The sequence below is a fragment of the Manacus candei genome, unplaced genomic scaffold (assembly GCF_025592945.1).
Source record: "Manacus candei isolate 608988 ecotype Guabito, Panama unplaced genomic scaffold, ASM2559294v1 h1tg000050l, whole genome shotgun sequence".
NCBI lineage: Eukaryota > Metazoa > Chordata > Aves > Passeriformes > Pipridae > Manacus > Manacus candei.
In genome coordinates, this window is record NW_026138098.1 from 641,165 (window position 1) to 657,827 (window position 16,663).

The following is a 16,663-nucleotide window of genomic DNA, read 5'->3' on the forward strand; positions in this document are numbered from 1 at the left end:
ACAGTTCCTGATGAATGACATTGTGATGCTTCCCATGATGCCATCCAGGACATCTTGATTCAGAGGAATTTTCAGCTGAGGTCAGAATTTTGACTGCTAATAAGTGCTATTCTCCAAGACAATTTCCAGGCTGGTGCTCATCTGCAGTGTCATTGCCTGTATGTACATGGCTATTTTATTTGTCTGTGTAGCTCCCCGGGCTGTGCAGGCTCTGTGCACAGCAGAAGTGGTTCAGGAGAACCTGCCACCCAGTTTGCCAAAGCCTGAGAACCAGCTACCACACCGAAACACTTTTACTCATTGTCAGCTTTATGATGCTTCCTGCCTTTAAACCTATGCCCTAATGGCTTAGGGGGGTTTGACTCAGAGGAAAGTATTTATAAATCCTCAAAAGTTTTATTTCTAAAATTATTATTTCTAATAAATGCTATTGGAACTAATTTCAGAGTTTATTACTTATTCCAATTTATTTTTATAAGTGTATTATTAATTTATATTAAAATTAATAAAGCGATAATATTATTAAGTAGGGGTATAATAAGCACATGTAGAGTTTAAAGGATATAAAAAAGCAAATAAAAAGTAGAGACTTAACAAAAGAGATGAAGCTGCCCAGCATTTTTCATAGCATGAAATTTTGCTCAACTGTTCTGTTGAAAGTTCAAATAACACCTGGAGAAAATCCCATGGCTTTTCTTCCCTCCTTTTTGACCAATCTGAATTAAAGATTATATAACAGTAAAAAGTTCAATAGGAAAACCAAATCATCAACAGCTATTTGTCTGTGCTCCTCTTCCTTTTCTGCTTGGTTTTCAGTAGACACAAAGATGACTGATTAAAGATAAATAGATATTGGTAAAGGAATCATTATTTGCCAGAATACAGGGTACACCTGCAGAGTAGCAAACCTAGCAGGCTCCTGACCTGCTCACTTCCTAGAGGGAACCACTGTTTCATCAGCTAGATTAGTCAAGCAATAATATCCATACATAAATAGGCATCTTTACATTCAAATAAATGTTTTCAAATGCTCTCCTGCTTATTCATGCTAATAGCACAGGCATGATTTTGCATATATATTTTAGCATTATTTATCAAACAATCAATTAGCTGAAAGCAAGAGAAACTAGGAGGGCAGAAAGGAGGAGTGATGTAAAATCCAGAAGTGACCAGATGCTGTCAGTGTGAGTGTCATGGATGGATGAGGAGAAACGCCCCAGAAGAAAGGACTGAGAGGGGAGACAGGAGGAAGGGGAGGTTCAACTTCTTACATTGATGATGCATAGAGATGGAAATAAATTACTTCTCCAGTCATGTCCCCCATCAGAAATGGCTGGAAAAGCATCTTATTTCTCTCCACATCTGCTTTTTGATGCGTGACGAAAACAGCACCTCTGTCGATGAACTCTCCTGTGAACTGCTGGGAATACAAAATACACAAACCCCTGTTTTCCTGGTAGAATATTGCCATTGCCATGCCACTGACATACATCCCATGTTAATGCTGCTTCTGCTGCTGACCAGAGCTGGTGCTCCCCTTCTGCTGCTGCCATCCAAGCAAGTTCTCAACCAAACAATGTAATTTGTTGACTGAGGACTTCAGAATCTGATGCTCAGAAGATGAAACATTTCTCCAGTTCAGTCCAGTAGATTGTACTTTTATATTTCCTCTGAGTACTGAAGTCCTGTTTTGGAAATTCAGCTTCAAATGTGAATGTGTCCAACTCCTCCCAGTTATAAAAAACCCTAAACCAATTATAAGCCATCATTCAAGAATCAATAGCTTATTGATAACCTTGGGTGATACTTGTCATGTGCTAGCATAACAGGTTCCATATGAAAATAATACATGGTGGGCAGGTCAGCACATCCTCTCCCACCTTTAATACTTTTTAGAAACATCTGTGTATAGCCAATAACTCACTGCACTGAAAATTTACTCCCATTCCCAAGGCCTGTTAAACTTCACCCAGAGATGGATTAAGACTTAAGACAGCAATTTAGACCATAAACAATTATCTTCTACTGTTACTGACATTGGCAAATTTCCAGTGTAAATGTCTTTTGTTCTCAAAGTGGGTGTTTACAGCCTGAAATGACTGCTGTCACATAGGCACATGGGGTAAGTTTGAGCACTGCTTCCTATGAAACCTGCATTAGTAGTGAAATCACAGGGCACTGAAAATGGGCACCACTGAACTGATTAACACACACAGCAAGCAAAGGTAGCTGCAGAAATAAACTGCTTGCACAGTGATGATGTCATTACCTTCAGGGTTTGGATCTGGGGCTATTGAACTCCTCAAGAGACTTCCCTTCCATTCAGTGGGCTTTTCCAAGAGTGAAGCTCAGTGAGGACAGTGCAGCAAGGAACAGTTCACAAAGTTCAGCGTTGGGCGATTAAAAGAAAGTAGTGTGTTATGTGATATAAAAGACAAAGTTTTTCAAGAACACAAACCTTTGTTTCTTGGCCAGTTCAATGTGGTCAATCTCTTTTTTAGTATAAATTGAGAAGAAATTGATAAGGCTGAGCCAAACCCTTGGAATGCCATGCAGAGCAGACAAGAAAAATTGAGGGGAGACCTCATTGTGGTCTTTAACATCCTCATGAGGGGAAGTGGAGGGGCAGGTACCCATCTCTTCACTCTTGTGACCAGAGACAGGACTCAGAGGAATGCCATGAAGCTGAGTCAGGGAAGGCTTAGGTTGGATTTTTCTCCCAGAGAGTGGCTGGGCACTGGAATGGGCTCCCCAGGGAAGTGGTCACAACCCTAGGACTGTCAGAGTTCAAGAGGCATATGGACAACTCTCCAGGTACACGGTGTGATGCTTGGGGTGTCCTGCATAGAGCCAGAATGGACTCAATGATCCTGATGGGTCCTTTCTAACTCAGCATATTCTATGATTCTGCAGATTTCCTAATTTTAGGGAAAGAATCAGTCAGTGGCGGTTTCATGTGGCTCACCAACAGGCCACCCTGATGGGCGCTGGAGTGTATCAGCAGCGACTTCTCCCTCCCCGCACCTCTTTCGGCACATCTCGTGGGCACACAGGGGGCTGGGCTGGCCCCGCAGCCCGACCCGCAGCCCGCTGCTGGTCCCGGAGCATCCCCGCCCGGAGGAGAGAGGGGAAGGGAGCGGAGGGGAGCGGAGGGGAGTCCCCCCGCCTCGCCCCGCTTCCAGCACTCCCCGGGCTCAGGCGGGGACCAGAGGTGCCGCCTCCTCGCCCTCCCCTTCCTCCCCCTCCTCCTCCTCCTCCTCCTGCTCCCCGCTCCTGCCCGGCTGGCAGCGAGCGCCGGGAGCGCTGCGGGAGCGCTGCGGGAGCGCTGCGGGAGCGGAGCTGCCGCCCGTGTCCCCCCGGCCCCGAGCCCTCCTGTGTCCGCAGCCGGAGCCGGACCATGGCTTGGGGCGAGCTCGGGCTCCTGCGCTGGCTGCGGGAGAGCCGCCAGTCCCGCAAACTCATCCTGCTCATCGTCTTCATCGCCCTGCTGCTGGACAACATGCTGCTCACCGTGGTCGGTAGGTGGAATGGGCTCGGGTTTGTTTTCCTCTCCCGGTTTATGCCTGAAATAATCTCCAGTGGCAGATGTACTCCCTGAATGCCCGATTAATGCTCTCAAACCCAGCATTTTCAAGCACTGATTTTTTAATTTATTTTTTTTAAAAAACCACAAATTGTGTTCTGGCCATTGCAAACACACCGCCATGGACATCAAAGCCTGGCTTTATTTCCATGTTAATTGCAGGATAAGGAATGGTATAAAAAGGTCTCCATAACTTTTTTTACTTTTTTTTTCGCCCCCCCTACTAAACACCAGTAATACTTCACAGAATGACAGATAACAGTATTTTTAGCTCATCACTGTTTTTTCTCCTGTGGTCGTGCAGCTGAAACCACAGGCTAGATAACACTGGAGATGCCTGTTTCCTTGAGATAGTTCCTCTTTCCCCCACATTGGTCTTAAAATGATAGGTTAATAAGAAAACTATCTGACTGGGTTTTGAGAAAAGAACTTCTATGAGTTAGTTTAATAAAATAATCCAAATTTTGATCAAAGTCAAAGATGCAACTTTTAATGGCTTCAGTGGCATAGGGTCAAGATTCAGGAATCTACACAAATAATACTGTTGAACAGTCTTAACTGGTAGTTTTAGAAGTCCTCATATTCAAATGTTTATATGAATTTAAAGAAAAGGGTTCAAAGAAACTGGTGGCTCGTGGATGTGCACACACACACACACACACACACACACATATGGATGCACACGCTTCTCTTGGAAGTGACTTGGTCTGTACAGAGCCAGCTCTCAGATGATGCTGCAGAGTTGGCTTCTGAATCAGACTCCTGAATTTCTTGGGGGGCTTCAGCTTAAAAGATAAAAGCTGGAAACACATCTATTTTTAGCAAGTTGATTTTGGATTTTTTTTTACATGGATATACTCCCCTTAAAAAAACTTAATATTTAATTACTTGTTTAGTAATATATATGCTAGAAGCCCTAGAAAGCATTATAGTTTTCAGACTTGAGAGGGTGAGCTTTTTCAGGAAGAGACGCAAGATGGGAAGGGGTGATTCTGTCACTAGTGTTAAAATAAAAGAACCTGATATCTGCTTTTACAAATTCTGAAATGCTAATTTCTGAGATACATATTAATCCAAATAAATTACAGCTAAGACCATAAAGCATATAAAGACAGTTTCTTCTGACTGATCTCTTCATTGTATGTTATAAAAAATGAGATATGCAAACATCAACACATTAGTTCTGATTACTTAATATAGGAGTGTTATTTTTCCTTCTTATGGCTGTTACTCCTCAATATTTTTATGGTTTATTTTAAAAATGTGTTTTATTATATCTTTTATATTTTGATTTAATAAGAGTTCCAGTGCTTTCCTTGTCATTTATGTTTTCGTAATCTAATAAAAGGATTTCTGCAGTCATATATGACAAAGAGACTTCAGATATGGGTTTTGATACTTCTTATACTTTGCTTAATGATGTCCGCATAAAAAATTTATGAAAACTGACAAAAAATAAAGACTACTGTAAAAGAACTTTTTGTTTTAAACTACACTTCTTAGTTATGGGTGTGTTTTTTCCCATGAGCAAATTTCTCTTTCAGTTCTGTCTTCTCGCCATTCAAAATATTAACGTGCTCTGCACAAAAGCCTTGTGTTTCCTAATCAGTGGCAAAGCAAGCAAGAAAATTTGGTGATTCCGTTTACAAATAACCTGACAGTAAGAGGCCGACATGTTCTATTTGTTTTTCCAGTGCCAATAATTCCCAGTTACCTTTACAGCATCGAACATGAGAAAAATGCCACGGAAATCCAGACCCCCAAGCCCAAGCCCCTCTCAGCGACGATGGACAGTTTTCAGAGCATCTTCTCCTACTACGACAACACCACGATGGTTACGGGAAACGAGTCTGCTGAGACCCAGCCCAGCCAGCTGCACCCCACTCAGACAGAACAGACGCCAGTCAATGGGACTCCTTCCCCCTCCGACTGCCCCCGGGACGACAAGGAGCTGCTGAACGAGAACGTTCGAGTTGGGCTCCTGTTTGCTTCCAAAGCAACAGTGCAGCTCGTGACCAACCCCTTCATAGGGCCGCTGACAAACAGGTATGTCACTGCTGCTGCACTGCCAGCCAGGGGCTGCTGCTGCTGCTGCAGTCCACACTGCTATTCCAAACAAAGTATTCCTAAGCCTCTTGGCCCTGGCTTACTGGCCTTCTCACTTTATCTGGAGGAATATATTAGTGAAATACATTGGGTGAACACTTCCAAACACTTAAATCCTTTCCCAAATGAATTGTTAAGCTGCACATCAGCCATCAGTGTTGCACAGTTCTCCTCCAGCTCCCGAGACTTTGGGTTTTATAGAAACTTCTGCTGAAGTGGTGTGAAATGTCTTCAGTACAGTTACAGCAGGGCAAAAGACAATGTAGTATTTATAAATCATTGTGAATTGACCCGTGGCACCTACATTAGGCAGAGATGATATTGCAGCTGTAGGCAGGGCTCAGATCCCTCCCTTGCTGTCACTGATGTGCAGCTCTTGGTGTGATCTGCTGTGAGATGATTTGGAGCTGTCTGAGGTAAGAATCAGTGGGAAACTCGTGTGGACTTCAGTGAAGATTGAACAAGTTTCAAACTGTGCTGATGCCACATTCATCTCAGTGGATGTTTCCATCAGTACATGATCTAGCCCAGCCTTCAAACTGTCCTCTCTAAATTCTTGCATATTTAAGGTGTCTTGAATGAAATATGTCTAAATGGAACTTCACAGAAAATTAACCTGAGCCAGCATCAAGGGTATAAACAACAATGTCAACGACCTACAGGCCCCTCTCCAAGTCCAAGTGCTGGTGACGTTTACATGAAGATTAAAAGTATTTATAATATCATTTAAAATTTTTGTGTTAATAATGAATTTGATTTTATTTTTAGCATTTTGTGTAACTGTTCCCCAGAGAAGCAGCTGCAGTCCTCCCAAACAGGCTATGAGATCAATCTCTGCAGGAAACAAACTCCAAATTGTGTTTAGCTGGGTCACTGATTTTCATATTTCTTATTTAAGGTTTTTATAGAGAAGAATTATTCCTTTCAGAAAGTAATATGCAGCAGAAATTTGTCCTTGCAAAACACATTAGTTTAAGCAGTCAATGCCTATCATGTGTGACAGTAGTCAAAAGAACCAACACACTCTAATGCTAGATATTTCAGATTTTGAAGCCAAAACTACCTTAGTAGTTTTATACCTTATATACATATATATACTCTGAGTGTTTCATTTCTATCTGATTAAAGAGTATCCAGCTGAGGTCTAACATCATTGGATTCACAGTGTTATGTAGTCAAACCCTGTATTCAGTCTGTGGAACTGATCTTAACACAAAACCTTTAAATGAGAATTCTCATTTCCCCTTGTCTCTAACACATATCACACACACAGATATAAGTACACCACCACGAAAAATTACTTTTCCACAAATATTGTTGCAAGTTGAGGAGGAAAGCAGAGTTTACTTACCTGGATTTTCTGTATTGTTTAGTGAGGATATAATAGCTCCTCTGCAGGTAAAGCAATATAACATCAAATAATATTTTCATAGTAGTTCTTTAGGTATGCTTCTAGATTTTCCTAAATGTCTAAATTTTAGCCCTGTTGATATTTACTCTTCTCTGTTAGCATCATCATTTCCACAACGTGCCAAATCAGGAGAGAGGCACGTGGTCACACCTCTGCCCTGGAGCAAGCTGGGACACACCTGCCACATCCTTAGGCTTGGCAAGGAGGCAGGAGATGCTCCTGTAGCATCTTCCTTTGCTGTTGGGAGCAGAGTTAACAACACATGAGTGTGAACTTCAGTGCTGTGAGCTGAGGTTTCCCCCTGGAAACATTCTACCTGTTTTTGCCTGGGTCAGGGTGTGTGACTGCAGTCACAGGGGCAGGTCTGCAGGCTCAGGTGCCCAGTGAGTGTGAGAAGAAAAAACAAGGAGCACGTTATCCTCTTCCCTCATACATCAGAAATGAGTGTCTTAGTGGCAAAGTGGCCCTAAATTAGATTTAAGGTTCACTGGTTTTCTTTCATGCACTATTTGTATCTTGGTAGTGGTATCTGCCTTTCTTCTTAGTGGGATCTATCAGGTAACACATTTATCAATTTACTGCAGAAGTTATTGGATACCCTCTCCCCCTTGTGTTGACAATTTCTAATAACAATGTGTATGATCGGCTAAAAATTATGACTGTTATAAATTAAACAGAAAATATCTGAGTTACCAATAGAAAGACTCTTCCTCACCCCTGATCAGCTGTTTGGTGATAATTGTTATTGCCGTTATTACTTCTACAAAATTTCAACAAAGTATTACAACTTAGGGGGAATTGCTTACTTAATTCATGATCAGCATGCACAGTTTCTTAAGATACTCAGTAATTTTCTTTTTGAAATAGGTAGCACATTGTGTAGAGTGATTTTTATTTTTCAGTCAAATACAGCTGTTCAAGCATGGTTTGAGTATGGAGTTACTGGCTTTTACTAGGCACTGGTTTTGAGTGTTTTGAGTGCTGTACAGCATGCAACAGGATGTTCTCCTCATATCAGTGTGTGCCAATAATGGCTATTATATTTTCGGAAGGTTTTGGGGGCTGTTTTCCCCTTCTTTTATGATTACTGAGGGTATAGATTTTCAAAAACAAATTTCGAAATTGGTTTCACTCAAGGATTATGTTCCAGAAAAAAATGTTTCTCATTTAAAGCCCAGCTCTTCCCACAGAATACCAGATAAAATACACCTGGCTCAGTGAACTTGTTTGCAATTCCTGAAACAATACAACTTCCCCTTGGCCTAACAAAGTCCCAGTAAAGCAAACATTTGGTGATGGCTTTGCCGTAGGAGGCCAACAACACATTTCCTGCTGTGGCACAGTTTCAGGGCAGAGCTGGTAAGGTTTGGTGGCTCAGATGCACATCACATTTTTCCTTGTAGTGAACTTGGCAAGAAACTGTAGATATAGTGCAGGGCTTGACACAGGACACTCGTGAGGAGGCTGCCCTGGCAGGGGCAGATTGAAGGCTCTGCCTAATCCTGTCCAGTGGAGAGAGTGGGCAAAAGGCTGCTGTGCCCTTTGTGACTGATTTAACTCACTGCCCTGGCACTGGGTGCCCAGAGAAGCTGTGGCTACCCCATCCCTGGGAGCCTCCAAGGCCAGGCTGGACGGGGCTCTGAGCAACCTGGGATAGTGGAAGGTGTCCCTGCCCACGGCAGGGAGATGGAACCAGATGGTCTTTCAGGTCCCTTCCAACCCAAACCATTGTGATCCTATGATTTACTTCACTGTTTTTTTTCCTCTCTTACCAAGCTCCCTGTATGAGGCTGTGTAACCTTTATTTTACTGCTGCACAGAACCACCAACCTGTTGTTTTACCATAAGGTAATCTTGTTAACAGGTATAAATCACTTCCCAAGAGTCCTGCAATCTGGGGCTAACATGGGACTGAAATGGAGTTCATTTGGGCATTCTGCATCAGTGGCAGCCTTCCCTTTACCTCCTTGAACTAATGACTCAGACTTTTTCAGAGGTCAGTAATACTTGTAAGAAGCACTTTCAGCTGCAGGTAGCTTTAGTGAAACATGCTGGACTGCTTCAGAATCGCTTAGAGGGTTGTGAAAGGAGTACCCAAGAAAATTACATGCCTGGGCATGGTAACAAGAAAAAAGAAGACAGGTTGTAATATTCCTTTGTGTTGCACACATGCAGGGGAACAGAATGTAGGACTGGGGTGGACTCTACCATGTCATGGCTGAGAAGGAGAGACTGCACATTCACAGGTCTCACATGGCAAGGACAGGAGTGGCCCCAGACCAAGGGACAGAATCACTGAGTAGTTGGCTGTTACAGGTGGTGCCTCTTCTTCTTGTGGTTATTTATGTTATATAGTGTAATTGTTCAGCAAAAACTCCCAGTCTGTGCTCTCTAATACTGTAGAACAGATCAGGGAATGCAGCTGCAGATTAGACATTTGTGGAAGCACAACTTCAACTAATTATTGCTGCTCTTTCAGGAGGAGGCAGGGTTTGCTAAGAGGCAGGGTTTGTCAAGATTACACAGGAAAGGACAATCTGCATAACTAATTAAATAGCTGGATGTGGGTAGACTCTCCCCTGAGCAAGGGCAACCCTGACTCTTGGAGGTTCAGCAATCCCATGCAGGGGAAGCACACCAGAATCATGCATCTCCACTTTGTGGGTGAAGCTCCGGGCAATTTTAGATTTCCAGAGGATTGTAATTTGTTTAACTCACTACGGATGCATGTCCAGTGCTGACCTGTAAATCTTTGCATCCTGTTGTATGATGGATCACTGGTAATGCAGACTTTGTCTGAAATGACTCTGTGCCCACACGGAGTCTAGTTCTGAAATTATTTATTTCTGTGTGGAAGAAAAGGTACGTATTAGACCTTGGTGTATGTGATAAAACATCATGGTGTGCTGGGTAGCAAGAGTAGGACTGAGTTCTGCTCCAGTTCTGCCCTTATCACCCTCTCCTATGTATCACACCTTGCTGTGACCCTCTTTGTCCAAGGTAAAGGAGGAATAATATCTGTGACTGCAAAAATTAAAAGCAATGCTTGAACACTTTCACTGAGCAGTAAAAGTGACTTCCAAAATACTTGTTTCCTTACTGCCTTCAATGACCAGAAACTTCCCAAGTGTAGGAAGCCTAAAGGAAGAGAGGACACCTCCTCCTTTTTGATAGAGTATCAGTTAGAACTGGTATGACAGCACTTCTCTCTGTTGAACTCACAAATTTTTATGGAAGATCTCACAGTTCATGTCTCTGATTTAGTGATGGAAATGTGAATGTGGGAGCCAAGTTGGATGGAATTTCTCTTCATGAAAATAGCTAAATTTTAATTCAGTGTACTTGCAACAGAAACAAATTGTTATCTCACAGGCCCTGTGTCAAATCTATGAACTGCTTGATTTTTTATGCAAAGCAGAGACTTCTCCCCCCCCCCCGTGCCCATCCTAGATATCCCTGGAATGGCCTTGACAGACACAACCCTACTTTACTTTGCAATGGGAGAAGACATAAGGACAATCACCTTCTGCTTTCACACCACAAAGAGGATAACACTCCCCACCAGCACTGTCTGTGCCTGCAGGATTTTGGGGTTTTATGTGTACCTGTCAGTGTTTCCTTTAATTGAAAACCTCAAAATCAAAGCAATTATGGTCAAACTCTCTGTGGCCTGTTCTACCTGGGCTCACTGGGAAGGGAAGTGCTCACTCAGCTCTGAAGCAGGTGAGAAGTTGGCAAGAGGTAATTTTTTTGTTTCCTCATGTACAGAGAAACATCAGTGGAGACCAACATCCTCTTGTGTGATAACTGCTACACACACAGCAAGAGGAGAGACAGGCTTAGAAAAATCAGTCACTTTAAATAAAACAGACCAAAAAAAGGTAGCTTTGTTCTCTTATATGCCATGTTCTGTTATTATGCCAGATTAAAATTATTATCATAAAGCCACTGAGGAAGTTTGTGGTAGGGGTTTAATTTGCTTTAGAGGTACCAGTCCAGTTAAGTACCACATGAGTAACTAATCTCTGCTGGGTATTGCAACACACACTTAAAAATCTCAACTAGAAGAATTAGTGCACTATGTTTTTTGGCATATTTTAATGTAGTGATGATATTTAAGGCAAAATTGTTCTTCATTTGAGTTTTCTTTGGCATGCAGAAATGTACTTGCTAGATTTCTTTCATTCACAAAACTCATACAAATGCTATAATGAGACAAACAGTGAGCACTGAGCCCTGCAGTCCAGAGAGTTTTCCATTTTCCAAAGCCCTTAATTGTATAAAAATATTAAAAAACCTCCAAAGTTCAAAATAATTATTTTGGTTTGCCTGTGTCATGACTGCTATTATTAAAAGTGCCATTATAGATTCCTCCATTATTTGATTGACCCACTTCAGCCAATACTGCCAATATAAATGCCCAATACTGTCAAATCATTGAAAGTTGAAATCCTTTGAGTGTACTCTTTTGAAAAGCATCATCCATTGTTGAGGAATTTGGCCATTAAATAATGCCTTGTCAAATACATTTGAGATCCACAATCCTACAAAAAAGAAGCCATGAACAAAGTGTGCTAAATGGAATACTCAGACTGTCTTCAGAGCTAACAGGGTTTTGACTGTAGGGTAGATTTTTAATGGTGGAAAATAATATATTGTGATTATTTTTGTTGAAATTTCAGTTTTAGCTGCTCAAAAAATGTATTTGCTTTCCAGCCAAAAAATTCTTTGTTTCCTGAACTTGAAAATACTTAGAGCAACCAGGCATTTCTACAGGCTGTTTAGAGTCCTAATGAAGAAGGGGGTTGATGAAGAAAGCTTTGATCAGCTCCATTTTTGCTCCTAAACACATGGAAAGCAAAAAAAATATTCTCAGGCTCTTTGGGACTCTTCCAGTTCTCCTGGCTGAGGCAGAACTCCCAGAAGAGCTGATGACAAATTCTTCCAGTAAAAAAGCCATTGGCTTGGCTGTGTCTCATTATGGTCATTGTCTCACGAGCATGGAAACATGACTGGGATATTCCAAAGCTCAGCTTGCTCACACAAATCTTCCCTTGGCATAGCTTTGGCAGCCTCGGGAAGGCCCAGAGGGGCTTTGTTGGGAACAATTTAAGGCAGAACAAGAACAGGGCAATCAGATCCTAATGAGAAGTATTTCTTCCAGGGATTTCAGATACAAAGTCTGCTGTGCCAGATGAAAAGACATTTGTAACATGGACAGATATGATCATGTGGGCCACAATAAATAGTTCAAAGCCTACCAAGGAACTACAGTCTGGGTTTTTGGCGTGTGTGAACTCATGTAAGTCTAACTCAAAACCTCAGCGGGACAACCTCAGAAATGTGAAATATTCATTTTGTTTTCCAGAATAGGCTACCAGATTCCACTGTTTGCTGGCTTCTGCATCATGTTTGTGTCGACAATCAGTAAGTGTCCACATCCTTTTTGGTCTGGCCCAGACACAACCTCTAGATAAATAATCCATAATAATTATCGCTAGGAATTCTTCTTGTTGACGTCCAGGGACTGATTTCCAGGGAAAATGTAAGGGTGTCTGCTCCATGTGGATGAGATTAAACAAGTACAGCCTTATGAACATGCTCTAAGGAATCATGACCTTCCATCCCACCTCAGTGGGTCTCGTCCTAGGCTGAATCTTTCAGGTTCTTCTGATCTGGAACTGTGCTCAGACAGCTCTAACAGCCATGGAAGGGCTGTCCTGCAAGATCCTTGACAACTACAGATGGTGGGGGCTTATCAGAAAGATCGTGAGGCTGCAGTGGCTCATGAGGAGAACATGAGTCAACAGTATCCCAGCGTTGCTAAACACCACAGTGGGATGTGCAAACAGGAGCACAGCCTGCAAGTCAGCTGAGATAATTGGTCTGCTCTAATGGCATTGATAAGGCTTCAGCTGCTGTTTCATGTTTGGCTTTGGCCTGCATTCAAAGCTGTGGCCCAAATAGAAAGAGTACAGAGAACATCAAGGATCATTAGAAGCCTGTGAGGAACAATGAAAGAATCAGTTTTGCCTCAGAAGGCAGATGTAAAATGTATTAGAGCCTATGACAAAAAAGGGAGGGAACAAACAATTTTCCATATCCAGTGTACATAAGAGAAGGAATAATGACAGGCTGCCCAGAGAAGCTGTGGCTGCCCCATCCCTGGCAGTGTCCAAGGCCAGGTTGGATGGGACTCTGAGCAACCTGGGCTGGTGGAAGGTGTCCCTGCCCATGGTAGGGGGTGGAACAAGATGACCTTTAAGATCCCTTCCAACCCAAACCATTCTGTGATTTTATGATTCTGTGGCTCTATGATTCTATCAATCTGTTATTCTGTGATCTTCAAACTGCATCATCAAGGGGACTGAAGTGCTAGAGAAGATGACCTGGTCTCAGAGCCACTGACAACTCTGCACTGTTAGACACATTTTGGTTGAGATGTAGATGAGAATAGTGAGCCTAATTCATGGCAGAGAAGAGAAGTGATCCACTGACATCCTTTCTTCCTTCGTTTTCCTTGATTTTTCTCTGTCTACATAGTAGGAATTTTTGTGAGACCTGGTGAAAAGCCCAAGAGGCACGATCCCACAGGGTAGGTGGGGGAAGTGCACGTGGATCTTGTGTTGAGTTGGTGCATAACAACTTCCTCCAGCTATAACCTGGCAAAATTCCTCAGGTGACCAACAGGTGGGAGCTGAAAAAAAGCTTTCAAAACTGCCTGAGATTTAATGACACTGACCATGGCACGGGCTCCACGAGCAGAGATGTGATTGGGGTTCTGGGACACTCCCACTTTCTAGTGGATGGGGAATTTAGAGTGCAACATCCCAAGGCTCTTTCCCAAAAGGCAGATGGTGGCTGAGAGTGGGGCCCGGGGATAAATCTCTTGGGCAGAGGCAGAGTGGCCCTTCCTCTGGTGCAATGTTTCTGCTTGCCTGATGCTGGGAGCACCAGAAACTTGGCACAGCCCTTGAATGGGTGGATGTGGCTTCCCCGCCCCTCCAGCCAGCTGTGCTGCACACATCTGGGGTGGGGCTGGCAGCACCAGGGGAAAACCTCTCACCACCCACTTTCTGGAGGAAAGAGCAGTGCATTGAGGTGCAGGGGTGTCACATCTGCCTTCCCTGAATGCCTGGAGCTCCAGGGGCAGCCTTCAGTGAAGCAGCAGAGAGGCAAGGCTGGAAAGGGAAGCCTTGTTACTCCTTCTGTGTGCAGCTGAATCAGAGCAGGCTGTAATCAAATCCCAAGTAATTAGTTCAAACTGCTTGGGCGCTTGCATTCTGTGCTACCTGGAGGCTCAGACACCTGAGAACAATTCAACACTGACACATCTAAATGCAATAAGAGGAAATAATGTAGTTAGCATTGAAAGTGGCACAAGTCACTGTAAACACTTGACTAAATTCTAGGAAGCTTTTGTGATAGTTTGGAGAAATCTAACTTTTTAACCTAGTTAGAGTTAACCTAATTTAAAAAATTTACCTCTGTTTTTTCCTGTAGTGTTTGCCTTCTCTGGAAGCTATGCATTGCTCTTTATTGCCAGGTCCCTTCAAGGAGTGGGTTCCTCTTGTTCTTCAGTGGCAGGTAAGAGAAGAATTGATAGAGTAAAATGCAGATCATTCAGTCATTTTCTGAAGGGTATTTTGTCTGCACTTTCAATAATTAATACAAAAATATTTAATTAAATCAATTTCATGGGTTTTTTTCTGTCCCTCTCATATAAAGTAGCTCAAAAGCAAATGTCTTTTCAGATTTCCTTGGTATTTGGGTTGCACTAAGGTAGAGCACTAAATGAACTGCACTCTCCCTGGGATTTCTGCACCTGTGTCTTCAACATTTTAAATTCATTTTTAGCCATTTTAAAGGTCATTGGGAACTTATGTTGGTACTTATTGCAGTTGGAATAGCAGCTCTGTCTGTTACTGAAATTTCTGTTATACAATGTTGTTTTCAAGGACTTACCATGCTGACTGCCAGTTTGGACTCAGCTTACCTGTAATACAAGCTTTTATTTTTAAATGAGTAGGTGAAATGGAGTATGGGTTTTCAGCCCAAGTTACTTAACCCTTTTTGAGACTGAGACTAGAGAAAATATATTTCGTTCATGTTGAATATTTCAGTCTTGGAAAAATTCCCTGTGATGGCAGTAGAAATAGAAATTTGGCTTGGGAAGGGAGGTGAATTGTAGTGTTGAGTCAAGGTGTCCTGTGGCTTACTCAGGAAAATCCCCTTTTCCAACTCAGCCTGGCCTATAACCAGAGTTCACAGAAACTCCATAGGAGCTTAACAAGAATTTGGTGGCTGGATTCCTCCTGGGTTCCCTTGGCAGGGATTGTGCTCCAGCCCACCCCTGGACAATGGTGCCTGGGGCAGCAGGGGGGATGCAGCACTGCAGGCTGAGCATTCCACCTGGGAGCAGGGGCACCTTCTGCCTAAGAGCAGTTTGAAGCTGCACAACAAGCACTAATTGAGAGATTTAAACCTGGATGAGTAGTGGAAGAGTGGGGATGTGGCTGAGGGAGAAGGGAGGGGCTGGTATGAGGAGCCAGGGATGGAGAAGGCAAAGACAAGCAGGAGGGGTAGAGACAAGAGAATCCATCTTTTCTCTGGCATCAGTTAAGATTAAAAGTTAAGCTTTCCAAAGGGAAGACATGCCAGAATCAAAATTATTGTTCAACTTTAACTCAGTCCCTATGCAAGCGTTCACCTTGAGGTACAGGCTCTTAGATGAGTACATGACTATTTTTCTCAGACAACCTACAAAATAGAGCATAAGTAGTCCACCCCTTCCTGAAGGCAGGATCAGCTTAGTATCTGTCATTCCTCATGCACACTTGACAGGCATGATCTCAGAAGCCTCCAGAAATGCCCTCAGCATCCAGCTTTGTGCTTAAGTACCTTTATGGTCACAAAGTTTTTTCCTGATGTCTCATCTAAAGATTCCTGTCATGTGAACTTATTTCTGCTTCTCATATTTTAGAGAACAAGAAGAACAGTTTCTTTTCTTTATCTTTCTGGCTCTCTTTAATATTTCAAGACTCTTATCACATCTCACATCAGCATTCTCCTCTCTGGTTTTAAATTGAAAGTCCTGCAGTCGTCCCTCACAGATATTTTTCTTGCTCACCCTTGTTACCATTCTCTGGACAGTCTTCAGGGCACCCCCACACCTTTCTTCCTGTGCTGCACCAGAATCAGACCCAGCCCTGGGAAGAAGATCTGACTCCTTACAGGGGGTCAGTCACTTCATGGATCTCCCAGCAAAGGAAGTTCTGTGTACTATTGCTGCCAATCAGTCACTTGCTGCACTGCATTTGTGTGTGCAATCATTCCTGCCCACGTGTAAAACTTTGTGGTTTCTTCTTTGTATTGCCCCTTAGTGTTGTTTTCCAGAATATTGCCCCAAATCTCACGTTCATTGAGGATTCTGATACAGTTCTCTAACTATCTCTCCAACCAAAGAGTTTGATGATGTCATCCAGAATTTTCAATAAGCATGATAATCCACACAGGACCTCTGCTCCTTTGATGCACATGATGGATGGTATTCACTTAATGAT

General features: G+C 42.8%; 1 protein-coding gene across 2 annotated transcripts in view; it reads left to right on the top strand.

The window, feature by feature from the left end:
- Positions 1-3,312: 3,312 nt before the first annotated feature.
- The window catches only part of SLC18A2 (solute carrier family 18 member A2), a 30,355-nt gene continuing 17,004 nt past the window's right edge, over positions 3,313-16,663 (top strand). For both annotated transcript variants that reach the window (XM_051800205.1, XM_051800206.1), the window contains exons 1-4: positions 3,313-3,518; positions 5,278-5,629; positions 12,469-12,527; positions 14,604-14,687. In XM_051800205.1, coding sequence (XP_051656165.1) covers positions 3,398-3,518; positions 5,278-5,629; positions 12,469-12,527; positions 14,604-14,687 — 616 coding nt within the window. In that variant the 5' untranslated portion in view covers positions 3,313-3,397. The remainder of the gene's footprint in view (positions 3,519-5,277; positions 5,630-12,468; positions 12,528-14,603; positions 14,688-16,663) is intronic.